Source organism: Borostomias antarcticus (genome assembly GCF_949987555.1).
Source record: "Borostomias antarcticus genome assembly, chromosome: 5".
In the NCBI taxonomy this organism is placed as follows: domain Eukaryota; kingdom Metazoa; phylum Chordata; class Actinopteri; order Stomiiformes; family Stomiidae; genus Borostomias; species Borostomias antarcticus.
The window spans coordinates 7,310,757-7,328,387 of NC_140238.1; the positions used below are offsets into that span (position 1 = coordinate 7,310,757).

At 45.1% G+C, this 17,631-nt stretch overlaps 2 protein-coding genes across 2 annotated transcripts; both read right to left on the minus strand.

Annotated features, from left to right (window-relative positions):
* Positions 1 to 64: 64 nt before the first annotated feature.
* hspa4l (heat shock protein 4 like) lies at positions 65 to 9,003 on the minus strand. Its single transcript, XM_084439159.1, has 19 exons — positions 8,624 to 9,003; positions 7,487 to 7,544; positions 7,249 to 7,389; positions 6,850 to 6,972; positions 6,368 to 6,467; positions 6,116 to 6,249; positions 5,746 to 5,990; positions 5,543 to 5,619; positions 5,262 to 5,413; positions 4,860 to 4,966; positions 4,619 to 4,752; positions 3,755 to 3,951; positions 2,811 to 2,885; positions 2,498 to 2,635; positions 1,930 to 2,055; positions 1,641 to 1,748; positions 1,261 to 1,380; positions 608 to 769; positions 65 to 500 (listed from the first exon to the last, which is right to left on the minus strand). Exons 1-19 carry the CDS (start codon positions 8,728 to 8,730, stop codon positions 333 to 335), a joined length of 2,472 nt encoding a protein of 823 aa, XP_084295285.1. The 5' UTR covers positions 8,731 to 9,003; the 3' UTR covers positions 65 to 332.
* A 5,753-nt stretch (positions 9,004 to 14,756) lies between these two features.
* Positions 14,757 to 16,420, minus strand: LOC311309239 (uncharacterized protein; the record flags this gene model as incomplete). The annotated part of the gene is made up of 5 exons (XM_084438422.1): positions 14,757 to 14,915; positions 15,190 to 15,368; positions 15,566 to 15,746; positions 15,840 to 15,955; positions 16,242 to 16,420. The coding sequence occupies 5 exons, from the start codon at positions 16,418 to 16,420 to the stop codon at positions 14,848 to 14,850; spliced, it is 723 nt and encodes a 240-aa protein (XP_084294548.1). The 3' UTR covers positions 14,757 to 14,847.
* Between the last annotated feature and the right edge of the window lie 1,211 nt (positions 16,421 to 17,631).

A 17,631-nucleotide genomic window follows, 5' to 3' on the forward strand; every position in this document is an offset into this window, starting at 1 on the left:
GGAATGCAAATCTTTATGGTAGGAAAAACAAGCATTGTTTCATCTATTGAATTCTATCATTTTACAATTTTATTAAGTATGTTCAACCCGTTGGAGAGAGTAGCACACCATTTTAACACACAAGGGAAAGTCAAAAAAGATCAAAAGAAAAGAAAATCAAACAGGGTTACACTGAAAACAAAATGCACAAAACACCTGCAGAGTTGTTGGTTGACATGAACGAGTGGTCCCGGGATCCATATGTTCCCCTGGGTAGATCATAACTGTAAATGGTCTGATGGTAGCTATCTAGAGTGAAGGCAGCAGAGCTTATTTGGTAGGCAGAGGGGGGCTCATTCCACCTCCATCTCCCCACAGGGAGGCTTCGTCTGGTGGCTGCCCTCGGCTCCTGGCCTGGTAGGACCGTTGTGGGCCCCGCTGCTCTGGTCGTTCTCCTCCGGGACCTCCTCCACCCGGGGCTTCGGCCTGTTGATCACTGGACTGCACATGTCCTCCAGCACCTGAGGAGCAGACACAACATATGTTTCACATGTACAGATACCTGGTGATCATGTGCCAATATACAGTATTATGGCAAATAGGGTCTGTGGTTGAGTCATTCACATACCTGTATTTTGGAAATTATGTCTGCTACTTTGACTACGGGGTCCTGGGCGATGGTGAGCTTACTCTGGGCGTTCATCTTGCTGTTCATCCAGCCCATGCTTTCATTTACACTCTTCTCCACAATGCTCATCTCATCCGCATTCAGATGCACGTAACGTTCATCCTGAATAATAAAAAGGATTTAGGAAATGGGTGCCTGACCTCAAATTTACAACCAGACCCTTAAAAATAATCTGATCAGATTGATCAGCATTGTATTACTATCATTGATGGTAACCCTGAATCACGCCCAAAGATAAAAAGGACCAGTTTTGACATGCTCAAAAAATACATTGACCTAATCAGTTTCGCAAAGTGCGCACAGGCCCCAGGAGACTGACAGGTCTAAACAAAGAAAATTGAGGAGTGTACTGGATATGTAAAAAAAAAAAAGAAGATAATTAGTACAATCCCAATGGAGCAGTGGTGAACTTCATAGAGACTGACACAGAGTTGTTGGAGAGAGGCTAATACAAAACATGCCTTAACCCTCATCTCATGGTCATTCTTTTGACGACACCGTCAGAATGTCAAAAATGATGCATTCTGGGAGAAATGTCAAGCATGTCGGACTAACATGACGTGGACATGATACGGTAGGCCTATGTACAGTACCTTCTGTTTATATGCCTCCACAGCCTTCATGTAGAGCTGCAGCTTCTTGCCCAGCTCCTCAAACGCCCTGGGCCTGTCCTCCTGCTCCCGGTGCCTATCCTTAATGGGCTGGCCAAACCTCTGGGAAGACAGACAGGCACAATTAACAAAAACACTTTACATTTTGGCAGTTTTTCAAAATCAATGTTGGGTTCCTCAGGCTCAGCTGTAGGTGGCATTCCAGGACATTTTGGCAGCTTAATGGACTAAAACTCATGCTGCTAAAACTGTCCTTGGTTTTCGAAAGTGCTTTCCCATTTTCTTCACTTGCCTTAATGAGAGATTTCTGAAGATAGAATTCTCTAAATAGAATTAGCTGACTGTGAACAAACGTCTCAAACCTTGAGCTCTTCCAGCTTGTCGACGTAGACCTGTTTGGGTTGGTCCTCTCCCTCTTCATAAAGCCAGTTCTCTGTGTCCTCTAGCATCAGTGTGAGGCGATTGCTGTCCTATTTTGGATGGTGAGAAAAGCCAAAACAGGTATTGGCTATATATATGTACGGTATATGTACCACAACACAGTTAACTAAATATCAATATGGGACAGTTCAATATGGCCACTTACATATCAGTTCAACAAACATTTATTCTTATGTCTAATCAATTTGGTAGCTGATCCCGGGTGTTTACCTCCTCACTGATGTACTTCTCATAGATGCCACACAGTTTGTCCCGCAGGTCGTACACATACTCCTCTAAGGCGTTCTTCGCATCGATCCTCTCCTTCTCCAGCTTGTCCTGGACGATCATCTGGCCCTGGGGGACGGAGAGTGACAGACAGAGTGAGACTCACTGAGCGCCCAGAGCCAAAATCAGCCTGGTGCCTCATTGACGCAGCCCTCCTCTGACACAAGGTCCCACATGCCCAAAATGGAATGAAGCCATTCAGACACAGCAGTATGTAGGGCACTCAGATACATCACCTCCTACGGATTTGGAGAAATGTGCGCGCAAGATAGGTCAAACAGGAACCTGAGATCACTGATGCGTGACTCGTACTAACAAACAAAGAGCACACAGTGAGAGTGTTCCTTTAGGAGACTGACTGACATTGATTATCTGTCTCACAGAAACCCTTACTCATCCAATTGGCATCTGTATCAAGTCTTTTCCTTTGGGTTCGATATCATCAGCATCCCAATGAGGCCATGATGACTCATCAGTTCAAGGGGGGGGGGGCGGGGTCAGCGTGACTCACCTCATACTCCACAAAGTCATTGAGAATGTCTCTGTCCAGTTGTCTTGTGGTTTTGGTCAGGACGGGGATATCGACACTCTTCACCTTGACTTTAGGCTTGCTGCCCCCTGCTGCTGGCTCCTGGGCCTGGGCTCCCTCCTTGGTTGGGTGGTCATAAATTCAATACATCCACTATTAATTACTCCAAACATGTTTCCATTACAAGAACACATTCACTCTACACATAGCACACCTGCTGTAGCTTAAGTGAAAGGGTACTATTACAGTATGTGAGGTTTAAGTGTGCTGGTCAGTTGGATTCAAACCCACTGACCTTGGTGCCGGAGCTGGCATCCTCATTCTGGTGATCCCCCTGGCTTTGACCCTCCTCCTCCACCTGCATTTTAGTCTGCGACACAAGAGCACCCTCACAGCCAAATCATCCAGCTCTCACTATCAAAACCTGTTCTCATCTTTTACCCAATGCTGACCAACATCTTTATAGGGTTAGCTTTTAGCAAACCTTCACCCCCAGGCATGTCAGCTAAATCTTTCAAAAAGAAAAAGCTACATTAAAGATGCACACCTCTCCGTCTAACTCGAATTCAATTAAAAAGCATTGTGTAGGAATGCCAATGTTAATATATATTCAACCTGTCTGAGTAAAACATACTGTACAAATATGCCGATGAACGGAAAATGTACAAAGGATTGGGCGATGACTTGGAACGCAGACAAAGCATAGGAACAGCACAGTCTGCAAAGGATAGGCTATGAAAATGTGGAACGGTATTTTCATTTGAAGAACTATTCCACCGGCTTCATGTCCACTGGCTCTTGGGTTTTCAGCATGATGGAGCTGTGCACACAGAGAGCTCAATAGATGATCATGGGACTAGCGATGGCCTTCACCCAATGACAGGTGAAGCATGAGAAAGGAATCACACACAGTGACCACAAACCTCCTCTGCATAGTTATAGATGTCATCTTCAATGAGAGGAGAGGGGTGCAGCTTTAAAAGCCAACAAGAGATAGAAAATCATCTTGAGTGAAAGAAACTATATCAGAGCACTCTATAAAATACTGGGGGAAAAAAACACTAAATTGTGATGAGTCATTAGCAAATGGGCTTTTCACAGTGACTAGTCTGTCATGCAACAGAGGTTTTGTGTTACATCTAGTGCAGGGGGCTGAATAAATAAACCATCCAAATAAACCATCTTCCACCTTCCACAAATTCAAATAAACCATCTTCCACCTTATTCCACATCTCTTACCTGGTCCTCCGGCCTGCCCTCGTTCTGCACAGTGGGCTCCAAATCCATAGGAGCATCCTCTCCCTCCCCTTTCTGCTTCTCGATCAGGGAGGCGCTGGACACGCTGAAGATGCCATGAATGTTGACGCGTACTTTGACCTTCACTTTGGAACAGTCTCCGTCGGGCTGTGGCATTACTTTCTGCACAGAAAAGCGTCCTGGGAGGGAGGGAGGGAGGGAGGGAGGGATGGGAGTGAGGAGTTCAAGTAGAAAAAACGAAAGGGGTTCGTGAAAGGGTCTAGACTCAGTAACACCTGATTTAGTCTCTGAAATTACATAAATGCACTAGAGAATTCACAAGCCCTTGATAGCACTCCATCAGAGAACAGGCAGAGGGGATGAGGTCTGAATAGGTGTTAATTGAGCATGTTCCATACTGAAATCCCACCTGAGGCCACCCCTTGTGTGACACACACACACACACACACACACACACACACACACACACACACGCACACTTGCAGGTCAGAGAAAGCTAAAGACTAAGCTCTGAAAAATTACCTGTGACTCATAAGAAGGCAGTGTTCCAGGAGACACTAAGCCTCAGTCTTAATTACTGTCCATGTGGGGGACCCTCACTCTGAGCTCAAAGCCTTCATAATCAAGCTGGCCACAGAGGAAAACTGACCATGACTAACCATATGACAGGGACATGAACTGTACTATGTACTGTACACAGCATTGGCTTGGCCTGCCAAGGGATTTCAGAATTGAGTAATAGTGTACTGTATGTGCCACTACAGTGGAGCGGTACAGATAAATATACTTCATGTTCGGTTAAACTGCCGTAAAAAAAAGAAAAAAAAAGTTGTTAAGCAGGTCTACCTATCTTGACGTCTGGGTAAGGAAGCTCTTGAGGGCAGCTGTAGAATGCTTCCAGGTCAAAGGGCTCCTTCTTGTGGAAGGTGATGACTTTGGAGAAAGGTGCAGCGTGGTTCTTACTGTAGACCTCACATTCTCTGTAACAGTAAAGTGGTACAAGGGAGAGGTCATGACACAATTGCTTGATATCTAGCAAGTAGGATAGCAAATAGCACTGACGAAACAGCTGTGTTTGTGCCCTTACCCGACTCCCTCCTCTGTGGGAGATGTCCAGCGCAGAGTAATGGGAAAAGGAACCACGTCAGTGATGGAGAACTCTCGTACCTTAAATGCTGGGGAGAGAATAGCGCACTATACACACACACACACACAACCATAGACACACACGCAAACACACACACACACAAACACAAAATCCATAGTGAATTTCCAACAATATACATGCATAGGAAACTAAATGCTGACTAATGTCTCATCTGTGTCCAGGGACTATGTACAGTAGTACCTGTAGCATTGCAAATGGGGACTAGATACAGTAGTACCTGACTAATACATCTCCCACAGAGGTTACCTGACTAAGTACAGTTGTACCTGAAATACTGTGCATGGGGATAGTAGTACCTAGCTAGGTATAGTAGTACAATACCTGAAGTGCACAGCCCCTTGCCACAGCCTCGTCCGAGTTGAGGGTGGTGCTGATATCTTTGCCAAAGAATTTGGAGATCCTCTCTTTGATAGCAGGGATTCTGGTGGCTCCTCCCACAACCTCCACTGCATAGATCTCATCCCGGCTCAGCTCTGACACAAAAACACGCGTACGCTGTTCGACTGAATAATCTCAGCTCTGACACAAAAACACATGTACTCTGTATGAGTGAATAATCTCTTTAACTGAATTCTGAGTTATTAATTAACTGAGTCCCATACTTGATTGTTCGATAACAGATTTCAGCGGCGCCTCCACTCTCAGCAGGTATTGAGTACACATTTCTTCAAAATGGCCCCTGTAACAATGACGGGGTAGGGGGGGGGGGGGAGAAAACAATCACCCATACAGAATTCACGTTATGAATCTCCATGATATGCAAGTAAGATATATAAAACAAAAGAGAAACCAAATCCTACGGCACCTGTTCATCTTGCCATTCACATCAATGTCATTCATGAAGCACTCGATGTTGAGCGGCAGGTCAGAAGAGTTGGCGCTCATCAACTTCTTGAGTTTCTCACACTCCTGGTGGAGCCGGAGGAGGGCGCGGGGGTTCTCCCGCACATTCAGCTTGTACCTGCCCTTGAAGTCCTCACAGAAGTAGTCCACCAGCGCCTCGTCAAAGTTACGCCCCCCCAGGTAAGGGTCAAAAGCCGTGGCCAGGACCTGGGTGGATCCGACCAGAGGGACATGGGTGAATGATGAGAGATGAGGAGGTAGAGGACATGATTATAATGATGGGAGTTTTCAGTTTTCAGTTTCAGAAGCTATAGAAGGAAATAGCTACCAACCTTGAGTTTGCCTTTGTTGAAGGCAGTTACAGAGACCTGGTAGGAGGAGTGTCCAATGTCCACAAACACCACATTTCGTGGTTTCTCCTCTGGAGTGGGGAGGTCCTGCTTGTAGATGCCATAGGCCAAAGCCACTGTCGATCAAAGTCAACAAACTATTACACCTTGGTAAATGTGTTATACATGTATTGTATTCAAAGGCTGTCTCTCCTTTATATTAGCCTATTAGAGTTCTTTACCAGGATCACTGACCTGCCGTGGTGTCGTTGATGAGACGCAAACAGTTCAAGCCTGCAATCTGAGTTGCGTCAATCACAGACCTCCTCTCTGCATCTGTGAAGAAACTTGGGACCTGTGAATAAAACCTCTTGTTAGCTAAAGGCAAAATACCTTCAGCTGACCTGGCCTGCTCATTCAGCTGCAACACAACAGTACAGTGATATTGTACAGATGAAGTAAATGGTAAATGGACTGCACTTATCTTCTTTTATCCAAAGCGCTTTATAATGGCCTCTCATTCATCCATTCACACATAAATGGCAGCAGCTGCCATGCAAGGTTGGTCATTGGGAGCAGTTTAGGGTTCAGTGTCTCCCCCAAGGACACTTCCGACATGTGGACAGGATGAGCCAGGATTCGAACCGCCGACCCTACGATCATTGGACGACCCGCTCTACCTCTTGAGCCACAGCTGGCCGAATATGACTGGTGTCAGGGAGTGCAAAGTGACTTACAGAGATGACACAGTCCACCACTGGCTTCTTCAAGGCATTCTCCGATGTCTCCTTCAGCTTGGTCAGCAGCATACCTGTGACCTGCTCAATCGTAAATACTTTGTCCTCGTCCAGATAGCGAACCTGCAGCATAAACAGGGCACGGTTTAGGTTGAAGTCATTCAAACTAAATCGAAAGCATACAGCCAAAAGGATCACATTGTTGGAAATTACCATTTCAAAAAGGTGGTTTGGAGGTCAGTGGGAAACACTGAGCAAATGGCAATGGTGATGAGAGACAATGAACTCTTACGTGTACAGATATCTCAATGGCAAAGGAACACAATAGCAACAGACAATAGGGGATGTGGTGTACACAGTGAAAGACGAACACAGTGGAAAGGTGTGCAGTGGGTTTACCTTGACTCCAGTGTTGCCGCTGGCCAGCTTGTGCAAACTGTAAGGCAGTTTGGGTTTTTCCCCCTGGACAAACGGATCATCAAATGCTCTGCCATGGAACTTTTTGAAACTATGGACAGTGTTTTTGAAGTTTGTTACGATCTGAAACAAAATGAGGTAATTATTACATACGAGACAATCAATATTGCCCGCTGACAATTGAGAGTTGAATTGAGGGTGAAAATACAGTTTATCTTACTTGACTCTTGGCTGCATTTCCGATGATACGGTTTTTGGAGGCCAAAGACACACAAGCCCTTGAGGACAAGAACAAATAAACAAATCAATAATATAGCCAAGATAACGGGGTGATATGACAGGTTTCAGACAGCGTCACAAAGAAACAAAGAATGACAGTTCTTTTAGGCTGGGGAAGAGGTGCAGATTATTAAGGATTTCACAAGGGAGTATCTAACTAGGGCAGTAAGACAGAAGAGTTCACCTTCAAAAAGTAAGTGGATCCTTGTTTAAAACACCACTTGTCAAACTCCCTCAAGTAGCACACATCCTTAACAGGTTTTCAGTGTGTTGCTGACAGAGAGTGACCTGGACTTAAATGCTCTCCATCATTGACAGTGACAGGATCCACTCATATTCTCTTCCCCCTCCCCATCACCATGCATCTTTAGGTTGATTTCTATGTCTGTTATTCATATCCCATGATCCCATATGACTATGTGTTACATTCTAACAATGTGTGTGTGTGTGTCTGTGTGTGTGTGTGTGTGTGTGTGTGTGTGTGTGTGTGTGTGTGTAGTTTGTCAACGTTTAATGTCCCCTCCCCAGACTCCTGTTGACATAGACATTCTTTATTGGGGCTACTACTAGACTTAAATGACAAACAGGCGAATAATTATTTCTGTAGTGGCTACTGTACAATTTTGTTGATTGGGAAATGTGCAGGCTTAGCAGCTTTTAGCTGGTGAGCATCAGCAAACTCGGACATGATGCGCAGCACTAATATTGCTCTATCGCATTGGCCTGCAATAAAAAGCCAAGCACGTCACTGGGTGTGAGAGACCATGTGAATAGAGACTAAATATATTGGACTTCATCAAACCTTGAAATGTGAATAACTGCATGCGCTGATTAATTCTAATTATAATGCACTGTTAAGCGTATACTGTAGGCCTAGGCTAAATGTTGTAATGCAGAGAGCTAGGAAAGGTATGCACTGATACAATGCAACCAATTTATTCAGCATAAAAATTAACCATCCAGAGTCGTCACATTGTACTAGCCCACACTACGCCATCAGTGCACAGAGCAATCAGATGCAAACATTGCGTAACGAACTCAAAGTCATGCCAGTGATGTCAGTGATTATAATACTCACGGTGTACATCTGTCACTGTACTCGTTGGCGATGGTTTCGATGCCGCCGCTTCTGGCAACAGCGATATAACAATTTTGGAAACCCACATCAATACCTACAACTGACATAATGAGCGATGGCTTACACTTCCGTTATTTTCCGTAACCACTGACACTTGACACCTTTCAGTGTGGGAAAAATACGGTTATTCCACAATGCGAATAGTCTTTAAGTCTGGTCTATTTATTCCTATTTCGTTTCCTAAAAAATGTATGCAGGTAGCGTATAGAGTGTGCAAATTGATTTACTAGCTGTTATGTAAGGCAAGCTGTTTATAGCCAACTCATTCAACCTAATCCTAGTGCGCGAGGATGTCAACGGTAGCGCTCGCTCTCAGCGTCTGATGCTGTAGCAACCGGGGGTCCTACCAGACATGCGCCACTGGATAGAGAAGACTGGAATGCCTTTTAAACCCGCCCTCTGCTATTTGCAATTGGTTGCATGGCCTCCATGGTCAGCATGGTTGATGCGACCTATGGGTGCGATCTACCTCCATGGGTGCGACAGACTCACTGAGAAAAATCTAGAAGGGGGACCTGTCTTTTACGTCACGATCGGTGTATAGCCTACGAGTCAAGGGCGCGAATCCTTTTATTAGGCTACTGCATGCACTTCTGTATCCATATTAAATAAAACATTTTCCTGTAGGCTATGCATTGAATATTTGGAAATTAAAGGTATGGAGGGGGAAAAGTTTTAGGAGGAATCCCACTGCAGTTCTTGGCAAGACACACCCTGCTTAAAGGGATAGTCTGGGATAGGGCCTCATTTACAATATCCATTATGTTGTTGGTCGAGTATTTTGGAAATTACCCTATTCGTCTGTCTACCATAAACATGACATGTAGAGACCATCATTTCACTGATTGTTAGTATTGAGCTAGCTGCAGTTTTTCTGCAGGCTCTCACTGGGCTACAATGGAAGTCAATGGGGCGTAAATGCATTAGAAAAACTACGCTAAACGTGCTTTTCCGAGACGGAAGGACTAGTGCCTATGTGCCTATGTGTACTAACCTTGTGCTACAGCTAAGGTTATGAGTTCAAGCCCTGACATGATACAGAATCAACATGGTAATGCCTACTTAGGCATTACCATTACCTACACTGTGTGGATTTCAGACACATGGTTTTAAATATATTTTTAATTTAAGAAATGTTAAATAATTAGGGTCCAAGCAGAGACCCTCGTGTATTTGTCATTTGTCTCCTCCTCTTCCTCTGCAAAATGCCCAGCTCCTACTCACTGATTTTGTCGTGTGACTGTTTGCAGTCTGGTGTTATACAGATAACGTCATCATGGAGAACAAATGACCTCACTTTTCTCTTGATCTGCATAGCTGCACTTTCTTTACTCCTCACAGTTGCACAAAGATCCACAGTGAAAGTTGTGCTTCTTTTTTCAGTAGCCAAACGTTGTGTAGGCCTACAATCCTCATGAACACCCCAACTCCATCAGCACCTAAAACAGGGGACACGTTAGTTCACCTGACCTGGAGTGTGTGTGTGTGTGTGTGTGTGTGTGTGTGTGTGTGTGTGTGCAGCACCAGCAGGAGCCACCAGGAGTCACCTGGAGCTGAGGATGATGATGGTGGCAACTCTTCATCCCTCTCTTTCTCTCCTTCCTCCCTCTTTAATTCTCTTCGTCCATCTGTTCTCCTCTGTGTTCTTCCTCTCTTTCTCATCAGGCACAGTCTCCTCACCTTCACCTCCCTCCTCACTTTCTCCACCTCCTTTTTGTTTATGTCTGACCCCTCCCATCCAAGTCACGCTCTCTTTGAATCAATCCCCTCCGGCAAGAGGCTGCGGTCCATCAGGGCCAAGACCTCATGCCATAAAAACAGCTTCTTCCCCACCAGCCTCATCAACAAGGCTCATGCCCCCCTATGACCCCCCCAGTTGACTTTGCACCACTTGCACACCACAGCTGATTGTACTACATTTCACAGCGGCACACACACTGTATAAATAAAACATCGCACATACATCACACTACACTCTGCACACACACTGTATATACAATCCATTCGGTATGTTTTGTGTATTTTGCATTTGTACGTTTTCTTTTTTGGATACTGTAATTTGTATTTGCACTGTCCTCTCTTTGCAGTCCTGTCCTGCACCCTGTCTAATGTTGTCTCCATCAATGTATGCACCATCGACCTAAACAAATTCCTAGTATGGATAAACCATATGGCAATACACTGATCTGAATCCTGCAGTAATTTGGGGTTCAGATTTTTCTTTGTTCCCACAAGGTCATCCTTTAATTCTTGGATGGATTGTTAATATTAAAAAATCTGCAATAATAACATCTTTTAAAAACTTGAAAAAAATGTAAAAAAATGAAAAACTACCCAAAGTAAACCTATTATCCATTGTGTATCAAAAACAACAAATTAATCTATAGATAATAATTGAACAAAAACCAATACCATCCAGCACCATCAACCATTATGCATAATCTAGGCCAATGATCAACTCTGGACAAGCAATAGAGGAATGTTATACTATTAAAATACTCTGTAAGTGAAACACTTGATGTCAATACTCTGGTCAACCACTAGAGTGTAGCAATATAGTGTATAAAGGGTACAAGGTTTGCCATGCTTACAGATAAAGTTATGATGTGAATGTCATACGAAATCTTGAAATATTATTTAAGGACAGGCACTATAAGGCATGAACAAACCGAAAAAGACATGACACTAAACCTGTGAAGGATGCAGGTACGGAACCTGATAAAAGAAAAGTACCCCAGCAGCGTCTGCCATATTGCCCTGATGTGAGGCTGAAACTCAGATATGAACATATCCTGTGTGCTGCCTCCCTCCAACACACTAACCTGCTCCGTTCTGTTCTAAAGCACATAGGCCTACAGTAAACCGTGATGAAGCCCCCACACACACAGAAGGCCCATATCTGCTAACACAACATGGGCATCAAACCTCACGCACAACCCGTGGCTGCCTGCTGAAGCCGCTGTCATGGCAACTCCTGTGGCTGCCCTCTGCATTTCAGATGTGACTGTGGGGGGAACAGCGAGTGTCACATTTCAGATGTGACTGGGGGGAACAGCGAGCGTCACATTTCAGATGTGACTGTGGCCCAGGGGAATGGGGAGTTACATAATGCTTCAGGTTTCAGCTCTGAGGTTAGGTTTTCTATTTCATTTTAAGTTTGTGTCAATGAAATTTATGTTGTGTCAATGAAATGTATATGTTGTGTCAATGAAATGTATGTTGTTGATGTGTCTTAACAGCTCCAGGACCATAACGGAAATGAGTGTTTACGCTTTCATGTTATCCTTTGGATTCTTTGTTTGAAAAATGTGTACACACCCTTAGCCTAATACTTGGTTGATGCACTTTTGGCAGTGATTATAGCGTCAAGGTGTCTTGAGAAAGAAGCTACGAGTTTGCCTCATTTCTGGAGATTTTTGTACATTCCTCTTAGCATATCCTTGCAAGTTCCATCAGGTTGGTTGGGGAGCATCGGTACACAGTCATTTTTAGCTCTTTCCGCAGATGTTAAATTGGATTCAGGTCTGGGCTCTGTCTGGGCCTCAAGGACATTCAGAGTTTCTCAGAAGCCACTCCTTTGTTCACTTGACTCTGTGCTTCGAGTCATTGTCATGTTGGAAGGTAAACCTTTGCCTCAGTCCGAGGTCCAGAACTCTCTGGAACAGGTTCTCTTCAAGGATCTCAGTGTACTTAGCTGCATTCATCTTTCCCTCAGGACTAGTCGCCCTGTTCCCGCTGCTGAAAAACATGCCCACATCATGATGCTGCCACCGCCATGCTTCACTGTAGAGATGGTGTTAGTCCAGTGATGAGCGGTGCCTGGTTTCCTCTAGACAGGATGCTTGGTATTCAGGCCAAAAAGTTCAATTTTGGTTTCATCAGACCAGCGAATCTTGATTCTCATGGTTTGAGAGTCCTCTAGGTGCCTTTTGGCAAACTCAAAGCAGGCGGTCATGTGCCTTTTACTAAGGAGCGGCTGCCGTCTGGTCACGCTACTATGAAGGCCAGTCTTCTCCAATTGCTCAGTTTGGCCAGGCAGCCAGGTCTAGGAAGATTCTTGGTGGTTCCACTCCTTCCATTTACAAATGGTGGTGGCCACTGTGCTCTTTGGGACCTGTAAAGCTGCAGAATTTTTTTCATACCCTTCTCGAGATCTATGCCTTGACACAATCCTGTTTCTGAGGTCTGCAGATAACTCCTTTGATCCTATGGCTTGGAGTTTGCTCTGACATTCACTGTTATGTCCAATCAACTGAATTGACCACAGGTGGACTCTTAATTAAGTTAAGTTTCTCAAGCAGAATCAGTGTAAACAAAATGCACCTCAGCTCACTTTTGGGTGTCATATCAAATTGTATGCACACTTGTGTACATATGATATTTTACATTTTTTTGTTTTTTATAAATTAGCACACGTCTAAAAACCTGTTTTCACTTCGTAATTATAGTCTATTTTGTGTAGAATTTTGAGACAAAAAATGAATTAAATCTATTGTAGAATAAGTCTGTAACGTACGTGGAGAATGTGAAAGGGGTGAGCAGACTTTCCGACTATTTATTTCAGCTTGTAGGGACTTCTGTCTTTCACATGAAAAAAGGGCATCTGCTCTATAGGGCCAGCATCCATTATCATCTGGAAAAGGCTCCTCTCTCTTTCACTATCACTGATTCTCTTTCTCTCCTTCCCACTTGCTCCACCTCTTCTACAGTAGGTCATTTTGGAGCCTGTGGATTGGGACAGCAGGTTTCCCCAGAGAATCCAAAGAGGAACAGATCATGTCAGGATATAAAATAGGAGTAGCCTGGGGCCTATTTGCTTTGCGGATACTGTCCAAAAACAGGCCTACCCATAAACCTATGATGCGATGCGACAACTTCTTATGGAATGTGCTACTTCGTTTGTTATGTCCATGTTTTATTCTAATCCATAGCGACTAGCGAGACTAGACTGCTCTATTCGGCATTTGTGTGATAGGATACCTGCGGGCTCTAGAAACCAGCTCTCCCCCGAGGAGAGCCTGGTGACACGAGGCTAAAATAGTGTAGCGAACTGGCAGCAGGGACGGGGGTGGTACTGCCAGGGGGGAGTGGCCCTGTTTAGTGCATAAAGGGTCTGCATGTTTCCGGTTCTGTCAGTTCTGATTCTGCCTCTTCCCTGTCCCTCATGTGTCAAACCCCAAGAGCAGTTTGTAGTGGTAGGGTATGTATGCGTAATAAACCCCAGTTGGGAAGAACTGCTGCCTCCTGCCTTCTTCCATATTCGTTACAATATGTTCTTATCACTATAGAGGCGGCTGTGGCCCAGGAAGTAGAGCGGGTCGTCCAGTGATCGTAGGGTTGGCGGTTAGAATCCCGGCTTCTGTCCACATGTCGGAGTGTTCTTGGGGGAGACACTGAACCCCAAATCGCTCCCAATGAGCAGTCTAGCAGCTTGCATGGCAGCTGCCATCATTGGTGTGTGTGTGTGTGTGTGTGTGTGTATGTGTGTGTGTGTGTGTGAGAGAGTGTGTGAATGGGTGAATGAGAGGCTAAGGTATTGTAAAGCTCTTTGGATAAAAGCAGTCCATTTACCATTTAATATAGTAGGAATGCACCTGCAAATTGCATGCCAGAAAATTTACTGTAGTAGTGTTAGCAATATCTGGGTTTGGTGGGTGAGAGTCGAGTCCCAGAGACCAAAGCAGTTTTGAGTTATTTTAATGCAAGCTTGAAGGTAGTCTAATCCCCAGAGAACTGGAGGATCAAAATACAAAGGTACCATAGAGATTGTCCTCCTTTTATATTGTCGTTGTTACATAATTCTGGGCGCACTGCCCAGTTTGCCTTTTCTGCTCATTGAAATTGTCTTAGATTTTCCGCCGTCTGTCTCAAACTTGCTGCGTTTTGTCTGCAGCATCTTCCCTAACCCTATTCGATTTCTTGGTATAGTCTTGGTATAGTTTTAGTGTTGTCTTGTACTTTCTGTGACCTTGCTTACACCTTTACCCACACCCCTAACATTCTTACATGAGCAACTTTTACTATTATTTTAACAGTTTCTCAGGCACACCGGCCTCTATCAATTCTATGCAGCAAAAACATAATTGTTCCAGATACATCTGTTGCGCTATCTTCTTCATGAGCATTAGCAGGAGGGGAAAGGGGTGTCTCTATTTGAGACTATGTCAGGGGAAATTTGATTTGTGTCTGTTGGAGCTGTAGAAGCTAACTCTGCTGTCCTTCTCCTCAGCACCTGGGGAGAGACCAGGAGATATCAGACTATGAAGTTAGATACCAGGAGAAACAGGAGATATCAGACTATGAAGTTAGAGACCAGGAGAAACAGGAGATATCAGACTATGAAGTTAGAGACCAGGAGAAACAGGAGATATCAGAGTGTGAAGTTAGAGACCAGGAGAAACAGGAGATATCAGAGTGTGAAGTTAGCAGGAGCAGGGAAACTCCAGCATTTACAGAGACCTCAACTGCCATCAGGTGCATCCTTTCAATCGGTAGCAGGTACATACCTGAGATGCACAGGAAGTTGAGGTGCTCCTCACAGGGGCGGTCCTGCCACAGGAAGTCACCACCACTGGCCACGGCTCCACAGGGGTTGGAGAGTTGCGGAGGGGCATAGCCCCACTTCCATTGGCTATAGGTCATGTTGTCTCCGTTCATCCAGAACCACTTGTTTCCCATGAGGTACCTGTCGCCATGAATGAATGAATGAAGGGAGGAATAAATGAGGAAGAGCATGGACAAATGAGTGAAAGAAATGAACAAATGAGTTGAAGCAATGTGCAAATGAACAAATTAAAGCTTCGTTGGTCTCATCTGAAGCGATAAAAAAAACTGCCATGAATGGATGAATGAACAGTCGTGTCCAGTCGGAGGAGTGCGTACCTGCGCTGACCCAGCCACAGGTGGGGGGTGAGGGGGAAGGCGATGCCCCTCCCCAGCAGCCTCTGCAGCTCCATCTGCTGCCCCCTGCTGGTCAGGCTGAGCAGGTCCCAGTGGTAGTCCCTGCAGTAGAACAGAGCGTCCGACCAGCACAGCCTCTCCCCCACCAACGTCACATTCCTCCCTTCCAGCAACACGTTCACAGAGGGAGTGGAAGGAGGAAGGGGACAAGGAGAGGTTGTAGGAGGAGCAGGAAATCCATAGACCTCCACTTCACACAAGGTCAGAATTCTGTCCTGTCCATGGAGGACCACGGTGACGTAGCGACCGTCCATCTCTCCACATAGGAAGGAGTGGGACTCTCCTGCTGGGATGCTGGGGATCACAGCACACCTGGAGGGAGAGAGAGAAAGAGGGGGAGAGAAATAGAGAGGGGGAGACAGGGTGGAGAGGAAGTAAAAATTAGAGAAGAATGGCACTCATGTCATGCAAATCCTACAGTATCTATCACCACTGTGGTGTCAGACTGATCTACTGTACACAAGCTGATTGACACCTATTCAAAGTAGCTGCACTGCCATGCAAATGGTCCACATATCAGTTACCACTGTACTGTAAGACTGGTGTTGCCTCTCAGTTGACACGGGTCTGTATGTAACAATCTACCTAACTGCCTCACCTGGGGTTGTGGACACCGTTGTTTTCCAGTGAGTTTCCGATATGGATCTCAGCCCCGTCCAGTCTCCATTCGCAAAAGTCCCTGTTGGTGACGCTAACTTTGGAGATGGTGTAGACAGACAGCAGGTCAACCCTCCACCAGGGGGTGCTCTCATTCAAAGTGTGAGCACAGTCCTGCATCGGCGGATTGATGTGTGTATCTCGTTTCCCATCTATGGCGGCACTCGCCGCCATAGAGTAATCAGACCAATTGGAAGATTGAGTAGCAACTCCTCTCAACGCCAAGTTCTCTGGAGAGAGGGGGAGAGGGATGAGTGGAGGGAAATCTAAGAGAGAGAAAGAGAGAGTGTGTGGGGGGAGAAAAGGAGACAGACAGACGTCAGAGAGACAGACAGACGGACAGAAAGATGACATAGACATACCGACAGTCTGTCCAGAGATGAAGTGAGAAAGGTAGATACAGAAAGAGAGAAGGAGGGGATGAGAGAAAGACAGGGTGAAGAGAAAGACAGAAATAGAGGGGAGAGAGTCAGAGATAGAAAGAGAAAATGTTTGGGAGGGTGAATCAGTCCTGTACAAGCATTTAGACCCACCTGTTTGGATGATGGGTGTCAGCAGAAGAATGTAACCAACCCCTGTGATATAAAAGGAAAACATATTTTGCTGGTTTATCTGGACATTGTTTACCTGTTTAACAGTGGTGAAGTTGGAGCCTTTACGACAAACAAGAGTAGCCAGCAGGCCTTACCAGACCATATGCGACAGGTGTGCTTCATGGCTCTACGGACACACACACAGAACAAAACAGCAGCCTAATGACTCACGTACATCATCAATAACCAGATTTACATACAGCATAAATAACCAGGTATATTATAATTTTACAGTGTGTTCATTTAGCAGCCACATATATCCAAAGCGACCTTGCTCAAGGGCACAACAGTAGGCAATGATTGTTCAATCAATCAATCAATCAAAGCTTTATTTGTATAGCGCATTTCATACCCAGAGGCAACACAATGCGCTTTACAGAGAACAAGGGAGGTGGGCAGACGTCCCACCCCTAAATATTCCAGAGGGAAGCAAAAAAACAGTAATCACCCGGGGGCCAGATAAGTGAGCTGTAAAAATTCTTCCCTGACCCCTCTCAACAAGGCGATCGAGCAAGCTCCTGGAGTATGTTTGTCTACCGGCTAAGAACATTTATAAAGCAATAAATAACATTAAATTACATTTTCAGAGTAAGAGAGGCTAATAACATCATAGGAGAGACATGACAAACACTGGTGTATGTCTGTGTGTGCGTGAATGTGCCTTGGCCCAGATAGAGGCAGTAGGCAATGATTGTTATGTGATGTGGCCCAGTCTTGAACCAATGACCTTTAGGTAAC